This window comes from Cynoglossus semilaevis, chromosome Z, assembly GCF_000523025.1.
Source record: "Cynoglossus semilaevis isolate Cse_v1.0 chromosome Z, Cse_v1.0, whole genome shotgun sequence".
Taxonomy (NCBI): Eukaryota; Metazoa; Chordata; class Actinopteri; order Pleuronectiformes; family Cynoglossidae; genus Cynoglossus; species Cynoglossus semilaevis.
Genome location: NC_024328.1, coordinates 9,632,619 through 9,648,565, shown reverse-complemented (window position 1 = coordinate 9,648,565; position 15,947 = coordinate 9,632,619). Strand labels below are relative to the sequence as shown.

General features: G+C 41.4%; 1 protein-coding gene across 3 annotated transcripts in view; it reads left to right on the top strand.

Moving 5' to 3' along the window:
* Positions 1–15,235, top strand: part of arl15a (ADP-ribosylation factor-like 15a) — an 85,928-nt gene extending 70,693 nt beyond the window's left edge. The window contains exon 5 of one of the 3 annotated variants that reach the window (XM_017043187.2): positions 14,804–15,235. In XM_017043187.2, coding sequence (XP_016898676.2) covers positions 14,804–14,956 — 153 coding nt within the window. In that variant the 3' untranslated portion in view covers positions 14,957–15,235. Of the gene's footprint in view, positions 1–6,332; positions 7,880–13,362; positions 13,732–14,803 lie in introns of those variants that run through there. The other 2 variants (XM_025052957.1, XM_025052959.1) reach the window with 2 other exon arrangements.
* The last annotated feature ends 712 nt before the right edge of the window (positions 15,236–15,947 follow it).

Below are 15,947 nucleotides of genomic sequence, written 5' to 3'. Positions count from 1 at the left end.
CCTCCGCCCCCAGCATGTGAGTTGCTGGCTACAGTGGAAAAAAAGGGATGAGGAGCAGGTGACCTTGCTGAGCTCTGTCCCTCATTTCTAGCCGAGCGGCAAATGATTGCATGACCATGTCATTCAGACAAAATGACCGTAACGTCATGTTATTTAATGGCAGACACGCTCAACTCAAGTAGGGGCCTGGACTAGTAGACAGGATGTGAGTATTTGTGAAACATTTGGTAAATATTCATTTGCCAGTAATCTGAATATCAAAATATGGATTATTTCCATATTTGTGTATTATTATTATTATTATTATTGAACTAGGAAAAAAAAAACATGACTTTTTTTTATAACTGTATGCACATGTCTGGGGTCAGTCTGCTGCTTTACGAAGTGTTGACCTCCTGAACGCATCCAGAATCATAAAGAATTTCCACTCTGGCTCTTTCTCTTTTGATCTCCACTTTTTACGGGTCAGTTTTACCTTCCTGTTTGGTAAAGCCAGTAGCCACTCTTCACATATGAACGTATATGTTTATTTTAATCCAGAAGTGAACGCAGTTAGATCAACAGACAGAAACGGAATACACTTTGTGGCATTACACAGCTCTCAGGTTTTATTAGCGCTGGAAAGAAACACCACACTGTTGCTGCTGCTGTGTTATTTGCTTTGCTGTTTATAGTGAAGATGAAATTCTATATTTTCTTCCATGGCAGTTTTACACCCAGTGTTTCTGAATGGACAGACTGCAGCGTTTCCATCATCAGATGGTGAAAGTGTTTCTTTCTACACTTCTGCTCTGGGTTGATGAGGTGTACTGTATGGCACCTCCAAAAGTGAGATTCCGTGTAAAACCGCACGTGTTGGTTTTAAGAGGTGTTTGTAGTCAGGCAGTGACCACGCCATGTGTTTTTTAGATGACAAGAAATTTACAGCCCTCAGCTTTATTTGGCTCGTATTTATAATTCAAAACTCAGCCTCTGTTGTGGACTTAAGACATTTGGAGTCTCGGCTCTTTATTTCATTCTTGGATGAGTTATTACATTCTGGAGAATTATTACATTTCCTCTCAGTGTGAAGTCAGTTGTTATTGAAGCTCATGTGATCAACCGCTCAGCTATCCTGTAAAAATCTGGGAAACACTGACATTCCCAATATGGAGTCGGATAATGAAACAAAAATCAACAAAGTGTTGTTGTTTCATTTTACTTTTATGGAAGAATGCGAAAAGTCAAAGTGACTTGTTTCGGCACAAAGAATAGATTCATCATTTTATGGGACACAACTGATCATTTCTGGTTAAATTGTATAATGTTCAAAACAAACACCTTGATACATCCAAATTTATATTTTTGTTGTTGTTGGTTTTATTAAATCTTTATCTAGGGATTATAACTTCATGAGTATTAACCCTTTCATGCATGACGGTCACTACAGTGGACAGCTATTAAAATGTCATTTTCTATAAGAATAGGTTTTGACGGCAGTGTTGCATATAAGCCTCTACAGTGGATTCTCAGGCGTCCACTGTAGAGGCTTATATGCAACACTGCCATCAAAACCTATTCTTATCATAGAAAATGACATTTTAATAGCTGTCCACCGTAGTGACCGTCATGCATGAAAGGGTTAAATAATAAAAAAAAATACAACATAATTTAAAACAACTTTTGATATTTTGGTTGTGTTTTTTATCACAAAAGTTTTGAACACAAACATGATGCAACTGTTTTAATGAAGAAAATATTGTAGTTCAGGAGACACAGTGGTTTGGTCTAGTGCTGTGTTTCCCAAACTTTTTTTTTCTGCGGACTGGATATTTCAAAAGTCACAAACCTTTGCGACCCAAGTCAATAGATTATTCGTAAACTCGTAGGAAACATGACACAAGACAAACCAAAAAAAAAAAAACCCAAACTCTTGCGATCCACCTCAGCGCCCCGACCCAGTCTTTGAGAAACAATGGTCCAGTGATAGTAAACTTCCTGGAACACACTGAGCGTCCCTGAGCAAGATACCATACTGTACCCACAAATGCTCCTGAAGTCCCGTCAGTGAATCTTGTAGAGTGTGCACTGCCTTAAGTTGGACCGACAGACAGAAAAGTACTATAAATGTAGTTAAGTCCAGATGTTTTCACTGCAAAAGGACTCTTCAAATGTCAAACCACTTTTGGTTGCACTGTAGCAAACATTTTCAGGCAGCTATTAACCTCTGCATGTGTGGTGTGTGAGTGATTTTACAAACTGGAGACCGTCAGTGCCAGGAGAAATCTCCCAGATGTGTACACAGGGCTTCAACCGTCCTACCTTTGGAGATGTTGGTAGAAAAAAAAAAAAAAAAAAAACTCTTAAGCTTTGCATATTGATTACCCTCCAGAGACTGTACACTACATCACTGTATTGCAATATGTGAAGTTACTTAGAAACTTCTGGGTTCTTTGATGGTTTATCCCTCTCCCATCTTTGTCCTGCTATTCCAGGCCTCCCACCCACCTTTATGTCTGTTATCCCCCCTACACCCCCCCACCCCTTTCCCACCCATACAGCCTTTCTCATCCTGTCATCCTTGGGCCGGTGGTCTGTCCCTGTGGGAGGTTAAGGGGCATCGTGGGTGAGAGGGCAGTCGGCAGGTTGTGCGAGCACCACACTCCTCTTTTCCCACAGCTTGCGTCAGATAATGCTGAACCCTGACCCTGCTCGGTCCTCACTTTCAAAAATCAGAGTGGGACTCAATTCAGCCAGACAGACCCTATTCAGGACTGAACTTTCCATTGGTGGAGAAAAGAATCCCCCCATCACAATTGTAGTCGGTGCCCTTCCTTTGTCTGCTGGTCAAGCGGGGTCGGACGACCGGCCGCCACTAGCCAGGACAAGACTTCCGAAAAGCCTATTCAGCATATGATTTGACCCCCAGGGTCCACTCCTGACTCACAGGGATCAAACACTGGGAATCCCGAAGGGGGGGTGAGGGGGGGCGGCGGGGTCTTCCATAGAAGTTATCATCCATTGAAACTTACCCTTTTCAAAACACCCAAAAAGTGACTAGGATGATTTCTTTTTTTTTTTCTTTTTTTTTTTTTTTTACTTTTTAAAGACAGTATGGCAGTGTTTAAAGAAAAGAAGCTTGATCTGGGCTCCATGGAAGTGATTAGGAGAGACTTCTGTTTCAGTCTGCTTTGTTCTTTCTTCCGAAATACCTTGATGCTTGTTATTAAGTTTATGCCATTAGCCGAAACAGAATGCGCACATGGGGCAGCTTTCATTCTTGACAGTTGTGGTATGAAACATCTCAGTGTTGTGGGTGAGGCAGCTGGTGCTTGGGCTGTGCATTGGCTGTGTAACCTCCGATTCCCTGGTAATGATTAAAGCTCGTCAGGAGCAGCTTTGTCATGGAGGCAATTAATAGTGCATAAAAATAATTACATTACTGAAGTACATGAAATGTCATTTTTGGTGCTGCGGGCACTAGGCATGATAACCCGGCGTATACCGAGCAGAAAGTACGTAAAGAGATGACTTATGTGTGGATTTAATAAAATTCACATTCATGGAGTGATTTAGTGTGAATTAGAGCCAGACTAGAAACAGCTGGAGAAGGTGCGTGTAATGTGAGTTTTATGTTCTGTCCAAACAAACTGTGTTCCCATATTTCTCTTTGTGTTCTCATTAGTCTCTTTGTTTTCTTATTAGTATTTGGTGTCTTGGTCTGTTATCTATACTGTAAGAAACATCTGTGTGATTAATTAACCGGACAAACACAAACGTATACTTGCGCAGACACGTGAGGACGAGGTCGTGATTACGGATAGATGAAGGCATGCAAGGCAAAAAAAAAAAGACAATAAAATCCAGGAACCTTGAATTTCAAATATGATTGTCCCATGGTATGTGTGTTTTTAAGTAATAGCGGGTGAATGAGTCTGCGTGTGCGCATACGCATGTGTGTGCATGCGTGCAGACCCCATCTCGACTTGACGCATGGTTTAAATCTTTTGCAGAGGGGGAGCACTTTGATTGTAATGCCGCGTGCTGTGTGCTGAAGCGGGGGCCTGTTGCAGCTTTCAGCCTGGTCAACTGTCAGGACTGGAGCGTGAAAAAGGGCCTCAGAGTGAAAGGGGTGGAGGGTCCCCACTAGGGGGGTCTGAGAGGAGGAGGGAGGGCTGGTGACAGACCTCCTGGGCTTAGAGGGCCCTCTGTGTGGGCTGCTTCTGCAACCCAGCCCTTTTCACAACATGGAGGGCGGGCTCAAGGGAAGGTGGTGGCATATCGGCCCCTGCGGCAGTTAGCATGGGCAGGACGCCAGCTCACCCGTTCAAGTTCCACCGACCAGATGTTCCTTGTCAGGGAGCTCTTGGCCTTTAATAAATTGAGTTACTGTAAATCTGTTATAAAGCAAGACAAACACGAATTCCCTCCACCCTGCTCCCCGACCTGCGACTTTTCTCTCATCTGAAAAATTCTGCCCTCACAGACTATTCTTAGTGTCCTTTAGGTCAACCCCTGGGGAAGGGGCCATGTCCCGGCTACTGAACCTGCCAGTCATTTTCCACACTACACGAGAGGACGGATGTTTTCCTTCCCCTTTGCCCCCAACCTGCACTCTAACTATAGAAAATGTCAGTCATGCCTCTAGACTGTAACAACATTAGGTTCCTGACCTTCAGTTCTTGATCTCTTTCAGGAACCTGACCCAAAGTGAACTGTATTTTGAGATGACGAGTATAACACAACCACATGAAACTGCTTGTAAACTTTAAGCACATTTTACTCGCAGCCATCCCATCTATGGCAGATAAATGTCACAAACTGAAGTCGCTTTTTCAAGAGGAGAATTATGCAACTATTTTTACCTACTCTTTACAAGTTCCCCTACCAACAGGAGCTACTGAATATTTAGTGAGTAAATCCTAGGTTCCGGAGTTAAGTTTGTTGACAAATTATTGCAGTTTTATGTAACTCCAATCACATAAAAATGTAATTTTAGATACTAGTGTTTGCCCATTTGAACTCACGCCCATCACATCCCAATATACATCGTATTCTGAGACATGTATTATCAGTATTTTTTCATGCTGATAATCAAATTGTACTTAACTCTGCACCTTTCTACACCTCACTTCTTGGAGTTGTACTGTTACACCCCTTTGGGTCTACCTTCTTTTGTTAAACCATTCCACAGAAGAAAGAAAAAAAAACATGCATACCTGATTTGATCTGTTTCTATGAACGTTGTATAACTTTATGTTTTGGGAAAGTCCTGAAGATTTTCCCTCAAAGTATATTTGAACGTGTGTTTTGACTCACCGACTGCGTCTGCTGCTGTAACTATCAGATGTGAGACACTAGTCTTTTATCATGCAGGAATTTACAGAGAAGATCTACCCATTGTCCCAATGAAAATATTATCAGGAACATCTTTTAGATGTGTTTTCAGAATTGCACTCTATATGGAAAGGACATTATCACTGTGTAGACTCTGGAGTGCACTAGCATTGTTCCAAAGAGCTCACCGAAAGGGTTGGCAAGAATGTCCCCAGTGCAGTCTGTGCTTAGATTTACAGTACCTCCGAGGATGCCTCTGATCTGGCAGTGGTCAGTTGGCTTTGAAGAGAACTGTTCCGCAAGTGAATCACTTTGAACCTGCACTGAGCTGAGCCTCGGGGAGTCCCGTGGTCCCCTGAGTGGAACAGGACAGTAAATCTAAAAGCAGCTCACTTTTTTTGCACTGTGACATGGGGACTCGAGTCTTAATTTGATGTCTGCTGAATCTTCTGTTTCAACGGTATTACAGCTATGGCTAAGTTTCAGGGTGGCCTCGGTGCTTTTATGTGCTGACTAGGCCTGGGATGTCCATATCTTTTCTGTCTTCCGCCTCTTCACTCTGGATGCTTGACTTTAGGGCTTTTAGTACTATGGTTTTAAGATCCAGCATTTTTTTTCTAAATAATATTTAATTCCACAATTGCTGTAGTGTTCTATATGGGCCACAGATGTATTAGCTACAGCTACTGACTTTTATATATTGAGGTCTTGAAACATACTGGGTATTTATGATTGGTTGTTACTCCAAAAAAAAAAAAATCAAAATGACATTGAATCAAATTTGTTTTTTTAAGACAATAAAGATATTCTAGGTTAGCACTTTCCAGTCTCGGGTTGTTGCAAATATTGGAAATATCCTTCAAAGTAATACAATAAGTGATACAGACACAAACATGTGGTAGCATTAGGAATGTGCACTATACTGAGTTCAAGATGCTTAATATTATGGAAAAAACCTTTCTAACAAGAAAGAAGTGTGGAAACCTCATGTAATACTTTATCAAATCTGTTTTCAGCATTTAGCAGATTTCCAGCCATAAAGGGGAACAAAGAATTGGGATTGAGAAGGAAAGATATGACCTGAAGCCACAAAAGTCTGCAGCTGGACCCTAGTCATGGTGTTGGATATGACGCGCACCATAATCAATGGAACTATTTCAAACCAAACTATTTCACTCCCTTTAGTGAATTATTTCAATTACTGCTATCAAAGTTGTTTTTTGCGTTGTTTACGACTTGACAACAAAGGCAGGAACCTGATGTTAGTTTAACCTATGGCTGATCACAAATATTTTATTCAGTAAAATCCATTAAACGATTACATTACAGGGCATGTCATGTAAAAAAGAAAAAAGAAATCAGAAAAATATTTTTGACTGGCTGGTGTTTTGGAAGATTGAAAAAGGAAAAATGCATATTGGATTCATCTGATCCTGAAAGAAAATCTGTTTTTTTTTTTTCCCCTAACGTCTCAAAGATCATTCAGCAGATTAAATCAAATTAAACCTTGAACCTATTGTGATTAAACAGACTTTTTATTTAAATAAAGATACAAACCTGTGGCATTACAACTGTTATTGTCTTCAAATAGGTTGAGGGCCCTTTATTTACTGACCAGTGTGCTGTTTCATTTGACACCTCTGTCTCTCGCTCACTGTTTGTGGTGCAGTGTTTGTTTTTTCACGGGCTTCCCAAATGTTCCTCTCTTGGGGACCTCCAGGTTCTAATGCCTTTAAAGCTCCTTAACTAAGCTGGAAAAGCAAACAGAGTCATATCTATTATATGGTAAGTAGATCTCCCATTACCAAGCCATTCCGACACAGTTGCCGGCGCAGGTCACTTTTGAAGTGACTGATACCTTCATAGGGGCCAACGTGTCAGGAAAGTGTAATGGATTGTCTTGGATATTTGAGTATGCCACTTTCTCTAGTTCAGAGATCCCTTTAATGCGTCCCTTTTCAGGTATGTAGCAAAACCATGTGGTCGGGGTTTCACACATGACAGTTGGTCTGTTTACATGACCTCTGAGGAAAGTTGAAGAAACTTTTTTTTTTTTTTTTTTTTTTTTTAAACATTGAATTGAGTTCTCATAGTCAGACTAACACATCTTTATAATGTAAGGTCACGCCTACACTTCTTACACACGCTGCCTTTGGACCCCAAAGGGTGTAAAGTTGTTGGCACAGTCTAGTAGTGTCTTTTGGAAGTAATGTAAGGGAATAGTTGTGGACTATGCTTGACCTGGTCAGCCAGGACAAAGCGCTTATTTACGTACAATAACGCTTGCCCACTACCAGCAGGCTCTGGGTTTGATGTCACCAAATCCCAGGTTGGTTTGCGTCAAGGGAAACATTTGCTGTGGTCATTTCATCCTTAGAGCTTTAAAAGTATATAACTATTCTGTTGTTGTAGTTGTGATTCTCAAAGACATTTCACCACCAAATTTCACATTTCACCACGAAAAGGCCTCTTTGATTGAACCTGACGGATAAAACTAGTTAGCCTCAGTGGTTGGAATACCAGATTTTGTTTTTGTTTACCAATTCTTTTCACAATCTTTACAACTTCAACATTTTCATTTATGGGGCTGGAATGGCAATTATTATTATTATTGTTATTATTATTATTATTATTATTTTTATTATTATTAATTATTTATTTATTTTTTATTTATATTATTATTATTATTAACAGTGTTGTAAATTCTCTATAATTCTCTAAAAGAGTTTTTTTTTTGTTTGGGTCGTCTCACATCATGTTTCCCAGGAGTTTACCAATAATGTCTGTTGACTTTGGGACGTGAAGTCTGTAACTTTTAAAATATGGGTCCCCAAAAAAAAAAAGGTTTAGGAAACACTGGTCTACACCACAGTCAAGTGATTTAGAGGCAACAGTCAAGTAATCTTCAAATCTTCTACATCAACAAAAATCTTGGCTCTGGTCCAGCTACACTGGCCACGTCTTCACCTTCAAAAAGCTCATGATATTTTAGTATTAACCTATGTTTTGAAAAAAGTTGAATTATGTTAAAGCTCTTTTCTAAAATGCAGCATATCCAAAGATGTGAATGACCATTTCCCCCGGCCTCACTATTGGTGACTGGAACCACATGTGCTTTCAATCCCAGTGAAACCCTCAAGGTTGAAATCATTATTTCTTCAATGAGTTAATTACTTATCCTTGGTCCACAGAGAAGCTAAGCTAGTTGCCTGTAGACAAGAAATGTTTAAAAGACGACTTATCTGTACAAACATTTTTTTTTATCAGCATTTGTTTATGTTTGGGCTTTTTTTTTTTAACATGGCTCAAAGGCAACGTCTTCTCTAGTGAACATTTCCTGCTCTTTTCTTTGTGATCTTATTACTTAAACAGGAAGAAATTATTACTATTATTTGATATCATCAAATATGCCTATCGATATTTTTCTCAGGCGTTTGGATCCCGGGGCAAGAGTGAGAGCCAGATTTGACAAAAAGCTCGCCTTAGATGAGAAGCTGAGAGTTGACAGCACAGGTCATTTAACTTTCTTTGACGATACAGATCAGCAGCAGGAGTTTATCCAGCAAACCTACGTCTGTTCCATCTGGCTTTGCTGTTAACTTCTGCAAAGAATGCTGAAGCTAACTTAAGATTTCCCCAAAATGTGTGCATAGTCCAGGTTTGTTGAAGCGTGGCAAGTCTTTTTTATCTCAACAATCCTGTACACGTCATGCCTACCCAACACAAACTTTTCACATGGACTTCTTCCTTCAGCTTCAACAGTAAATGATAGTTTATTTAAACTGCAAATTAAACAATTCAGACATTATTCAACATGAACGCTGTTATTCATTTATTTTATTTTTTTTAGCAATTTAATTAAGTGTTGTCTGTGAGCGTTTAACATCCTAACAAAGCTGTAGCTGCGGCATCAGTCGGTGCAGCCTGAAGTCAAAGCTAAGTAACACAACCTACCTTTTAATTACACCGGCTGCTTCACCTGACCCGTAGAATAGGGTTTCAAGTTCAAATGAGAATTTTTTTATTGTTGTCTGGCTTTGGCCGATAGCCAGGCTGCTTGCAGTAGCCATGTTGCAATCTGTTATTTGCGTCAGCAGTGTCAGCAGACGTATCACTGAGAGTGCATGCGGTGCTTTGATAAGCTATCTGTTTCCACTTTAGATGATTGTTGCATAGATGGTTTTTCATCCTTGGAGCTTTGAAATTCTTTCCTTTTTTTTTTTTCCTCCCGCCTCTACCCCTCCTCCCCTTCGCATCTGCCCGGTGTGACAGCCATCAACATGTTGAATCTTAAGGTTGAACACAAATTAATCCAAAGTGTGTATATCTCATATCTAATCACTGGGCTCCTTGACAGACTGGCAGTCTGTTCTTCTTGGACTGCCTATAGGTGTGAATGTGAGCATGAGGTTGTTTCATGGCGTTTGTGTGGTATCTCAGTGGGAGAATGGGAACCTGTTGCATGCTGGGAGAAGATGCACGCCAAGCTATGAACCTTGTTTTTACTCCACTTCCTGTCTTTAGAATCATCCGCTTTTAACATGTGATCCCAGGTGTCAACATCGTGTACGGTCTTTTCGTGACCGTCAACAGGAGCAACAACCGACGTGCACTCTTTCACCTGGAACTCTGTAATGAAGCAACTCTTTTGGTTGCTTTTTTTTTTTTTTTTTCTAAATCGTGAAGAAATGTTACTTGTTTCTCTTCATGCTCAGTTTTTTTTTTAGTCAGCTGCTTCATTACCTCATCCTCTTTCAATCACTTTTAAGCTTTTTGACATTAAGATATAATTTCACAGCTCATTAAGTAGAATTTTCATATTTCTGTAAGTGCCTTAAAAAAAAGATAGAACTGCAAATAATTTTTCTTAAAAACGTTTTGACCTCTTGTCTTTGTTCAAAAAACATGTAGGTATTTGAATTGCTGACACTTTTAAATTTAATATTCCTCACAAAAACGGTTATAAAGGGGGCGTTTGTTTTGTATCACTAGAGTTTGCTGTAGAACTGCACAGTACTGCAGTACTTGGACTCCCTGTCCTGGTATCGCAACTTTATTCGAAATAACTTTTTTTTTCCACTCAGATCAGTTTTCACTGCTACACAGATGAACCGAAATCCTATATCATAATTAAAGATATATAATGACAACGTTAAAGCATCAAAACTTTCCAGCTGCACTTCACTACAAACGTTAGCATGTAGGTGAGCAGGTGAGAGAGAGTTCAGGTTTTAAAGTACTTGAAGTACTCAGATATACTACTTCTAAATGCTAATAAAAAGGGAATGTAAGAAAGTGTTGTCCGTTCTCTTGCCCCACAGTAATAAGGTCAGCAGGTTGCCGGTTTGATTACTGATCTTACTGTGTGGAGTATGGCATTGTTATCCAGGTCCACTCTGGTTTCCTGCAACGGTCCAAAAGCCTGAAGATTATGGTTATTATGTGGTTGGATGTGGTTCTATAGTGTAGCGATAAGCACCAAAGACTGGGTCGCGACTCTCAGATGGGTCGCAAGAAATTTTTTTTGCGGGGGGGGTTGGTCATCTTGCATCATGTTTCCCAGGAGTTCACGAATAAATTCTTGGGTCGTGAAGGTTTGTGACTTTTCTGAATTTTGGGAAACACTGAGTTAGCACACCTGCCTCAGAAGCGAGAGCAGAGAGTCCTGGGTTCGATTCCCAGAAGAACCACATGCTTGATAACCTTAAACCTCCTCTGTAAGTCGCTTTGAAAAGCCTCAGGAAAGTCCTCACAGAGACAGAACAAGTCAATACAACCGTCAACGTTTTAACAGCTCTACCGTCTGCATCAGACCTGTTAGCAATTTTTGTATAAGTTGCTTTCTCCCATGCATAAGGCACAGTCCCCTCGCACTGTATGACCCAGGAGAAGCCAGACGGGCTGACCCACCGGTCATCCCAGCAGCCATCTGCCAACTGCCTCACGCAAATTCCTTAAGCTAGAATAAGTGTGCTTAGAGGAGTTAATCTGGGAGAAACTGGTTTGGGCCACAATGTGGACTGACAGAAACGACCGGACCAACAGATTACGTGGTTTCCTGTACTTTGGATTCTTCAATGTCACCGTCGTGGGTGTTTTCGTGAACGCTTGGCTGCAGAGCGGTGCTGAAAACTTTATAAGTGAGCGTGTGTCGTGGGTGAGATCAGTTGTCCGTCACACCGTCAGATGCCTCTGGGTGCCGTCTGTTGTCCGGTGAGGGGCGGGGAGAGAAGCTCGAGCCTTGTCTGCGCTCTCACAGAGGTCACTGCTGGCCCTTTGATTGTCTGCCAGTGCAGAGGACAGAGTCTTCCAGAAGAGGGCCTGGGCTACTGGCAGACGAGTGAGCCAGACAGGCAGCCAGCCGCATCGTCTGCAGTCCAGGTCTGGGGCTAGAGCCCGGACTAGGACGGTCTCGAGTTACCCAGACAGATTTGTTAACACTGTTTGGGTCCGCTCGGCTTTCGAGGCCGGCCTCCGAGCCAAACGCGGCCCGAGGTGACTTAATCTGTCATTAAACTCGCATTATACTCGGACAGAGACTCCGTTCCGAGGGGCAGAGACGACGGCGCTCGCTCTCCCACTCACTGGCATGGCTGGCTGGATATGAGCAGACACAAAGAATAACCCCCCCGCCTCCTCCTCCTACACCTCCTCCCTCACCCATCCTCCCCATCCTCTTCATGCCACACACCATGGCACAGCTAGACAGCGCTGCACGGTCTAGACAAAAGCAATTTCACTCAAAGTTGAAGAGTCATTTGCCTGTGTGACGGGCAGCCGCGTGGATTCGTCGGTGTCTTTACATGGAGCTCACATCTATCTGTCTCCCCGAGTCGCTCGTGTTGCTCTGGAGAAGACTGAGCAACATGAGAATCATTTGGAGAATTTGTTCAGCCTAGTAAAACTATGCAGCCCTGCTCCTTCAACACTGAACAGATGGTGATGAAAGCCTTATTTTTTTTATTATTTTTTTTGCAAAATTGTGTTTTAAATGTTTGACTTTAAACAAATTTAAAAGCAGATTAAAATGATTTGTAGCAAAAAAAAAAGTTCGTCTTTCGGCTATCTCAACGAGAAGGCTTTAAGATGGTGTTAAAAAATAAAAAAAATAACAGAAATATTTTTTACTTCCTTATTTTGATGATTTGTGACACTCGAACAACGTCAGTCTTGTCTGAACTGGACATCCACACACATTTGGTTTAAAGTTTTCTGTGTCACATTTTCACCTCATTCGTCTTTGACCTCCCCATCAGACTACGACTACAACTCTGACTCCGACTCAGACTCCGACTCCGACTCTGATTACGACTCAGACTCCGACTCTGACTCCGACTCTGACTCAGACTCTGACTCTGACTCCGACTCTGATTCCGACTCTGACTCCGACTCCGATTCCGACTCCGACTCCGACTCTGACTCCGACTCTGACTCAGACTCCAACTCTGATTCCGACTCTGACTCTGACTCCGACTCAGACTCCCACTCCGACTCCTACCCAGACTCAGACTCTGATTCCGACTCATACTCAAATACCAAACTGTAATACTGTAGTTCTATAACCGTGGTTTTTGACTGATGAACTGGTTAAAATGATTAAAAAAATACAACTCTGATTCCGACTCTGACTCTAGTCAGGATGGACCAGAAACAAACCTGGTAGTGGAGTGTCACCAACAAAATATTCGTTGTATCAACAGAGGCATGCTTGAAAAACTATCGATTCCGACTCTGATTCCTACTCTGACTCCGGCTCCGACTCAGACTCTGACTCTGACTCCGACTCCGACTCTGATTCCGACTCAGACCCTGACTCTGACTCCGACTCTGACTCAGACTCAGAGAGGGAGATAGCTGAACTCTGTTCACATCAGGCAGACCAAATTGCTTCCATTAGTCTCTGCCTGAAAATGTCAGAGCCTCTAACAACCTGCAGGACCTTCAGAGGAGGTCCAAGTCTTTGTTTCTCTCTATGGAGGTTTGTTTTTTAACCTAACAGCTGGTTCTGCTTCTGCCCCTCGTCCTCACCGACCCCCATGTCAACAGCTCTCAGAGGCGGAGGAGGAACATTTCCACCTTATCATCAGAAACTGGGGCCAAACCCGCCTGACGACCTCCCATCACCTCAGACCTGATGATTCTTACTCTGCCTGTCGTCATGTGAAGCTGTTTTATTTCTTCTGCAGATCTGTGTGTGTGTGTGTGTGTGTGTGTTCATGCGTCTGGGTTTTTGTGTATTTCTAAATGATCATGTCACATTGTGCATGGAAAACTACTTGTAGTGAGGACAGGAAATATACACATCGTACACATGGATTCTTTTTTTTTTTTTTCTCCTTTTTTTAAGTTCCCCGGCCTGAGAGGATGAGGAGCCTGGTAACTGTGATCTGCTCTGTGATCTCCTATAAGCAGGACTTTTTTTTTTTTTTTTTTGCACTTTGGTTGGAGTTGAAATCCACGATGACAGGCTTCATTATCACTTCAAATCTGAAAAAGAAGCGTTGAACGCAGCTCAGCTGGAGCATTGTTTTAGAAAAACATCAACACTAGCACATCTACTGAGATGATTGTTTTTATTACAGTGGGGGTGTGTGGGGGGGGGGCACTTTGATGAAATGCAGTTCTGCTGAAAAATACAACTGCTGATACTTAAGTCATTTTTTTTTCTCATGGATGATGTAGGTTCAGCTTCACTGTTTCTACTCTGTGTGTCAGAGCTGCGGCTGCTGCGGCGGCTGTCGGATCAACTGGTGAATTAATCTACAAGTATTTTTATTTGGCCACTCGGCATTTTGAATGTCGGAAAAAAAAAACTTTTATGATTCAATAAACATTAATATGCGTTAAATGACTTTTTCTCCTCTTTGTTACTGTAAACTCAAGACATTATTTTTTAGTAATGTCTCTTTTCTGACTTTTTATTTTATTTTTGGACTGTGATTAATCGTGATTAATCCACAGCTAAAAAAAAAATTGTCAGACCAATAATATATATATATAAATATATGTGTGTGTTTGTTTGTCTATGTGTGCAAGGGTATATATTTACCTGGATATCATTGTTGCTATTAGCTCAAAAATATATATTTTTATATATGTGTGAATATGTACACCATATGTTTGATATGTACCTAAAACATACGTAAATATACACATTTATATATCAACACTTGACGATAACAATTCAAGATTTTTCCAGACTGTGCTGCAGTTGTCAGAACCTAATTCAATTTTCCAAAAAATGTTGAGACTTCTCCCTCAAATTGCCCATCAAATAAAATGTTTTCTCCAACTACGAGTTTATTGCATTTTTAGGACGTTTCCCATCTTTTGTAACAGAGTTGTTTTTTTATATTTTAACGACATGGAGGAAGTCCAGGTTCAACATCAACGTTGCTGTTTTTGTTACGTATTTCTGACGGTGATCATTTCTGACCCAGTGACACTGAACGTTTCAACCAACCGCCGTCCCTGTTTGTGTTGGCAGGTCAAGAAGTACTTTGAGCTGGAGCCACTGGCTCGGGGGAAGCGCTGGATCCTGGAGGGGAGCAGCACCGACCACATGGAGGCGGCGAAGGAGATCTTTACTCAGTTCATCAGCCTGTTGGAGGACAAAGACCTCGAGGCTGACAGGATATGAGGCCATCGCTGCTAATGCGGAGACATAAGCGGCTGACGAGGAAGCAGAAGAGAACAGACCCTGTCACACACTCACTGCACAAACACTAACACACACACACACACACACACACACTTAGGAGAATGCAGCAGATGTCAGCCCCTGTAATGAAGATGTGTATTGTATTTTCAGCTCCGGTCACTGTGGTCTTATTGTATTGGAATTGAAATGGTGTGCGGCGCGTGCACGGTTGATAAAGGTCATGCCATGAGATGACCTCACAAAAGAGAGGTGCAAAAATATATATATATATATATCATCAAAGTCCGTCAGAGACTGAATCGTATCACTGTTTACTACTGTCTGTGCCATTGTCAGGAACTGGAACCCTGTAGACATCATTAGACACACACACACACACACACACACACAGTGGAGTGGTCTGTAGATATGTTTAACGTCTCCACTAATTACTTTCCAGGATGTCGACCACGGCGCGATTCACGGTTTCCTTCGATAAGAAGTAACGTGTGAGGGTCAGGCGTGATCAACGAATATCGTCATGTGATCGGAGCACGTCGTTCCAAAGCCTCGCGTTATGTACGGTAGTTACATATCAATGTGTCACACTATATCTGAGTATCTAATCTGATGAGTGTAGTTTCATATTTAATGGAAAATGTACTTCACTTCTGTGCCGCCACACAGCACTAAAGTACTTCTTATCGTGCGACTTTGTGAAGACGCGTAGACGAAACAGATGCTCCGGATGCTTTTTTTTATATATATATATGTAAATGTACAACTTAGAGGTATTTTCTAGCTCCGTATGCTAACGTCGTAGAGCTACCTTCAGGTTCTTTCGTACACGTCACACAGAAGTATTTCGTTCTTTTTAATCAAAGACTATGTTTAATTAAGACGCAGCAATGATCCGGTAGATTGTATCGAGAGAAATGTGATCAGTTTAGATTCTCTTCTTCTTCTTCTTTTTTTCTTTTTTTTTTTTTTT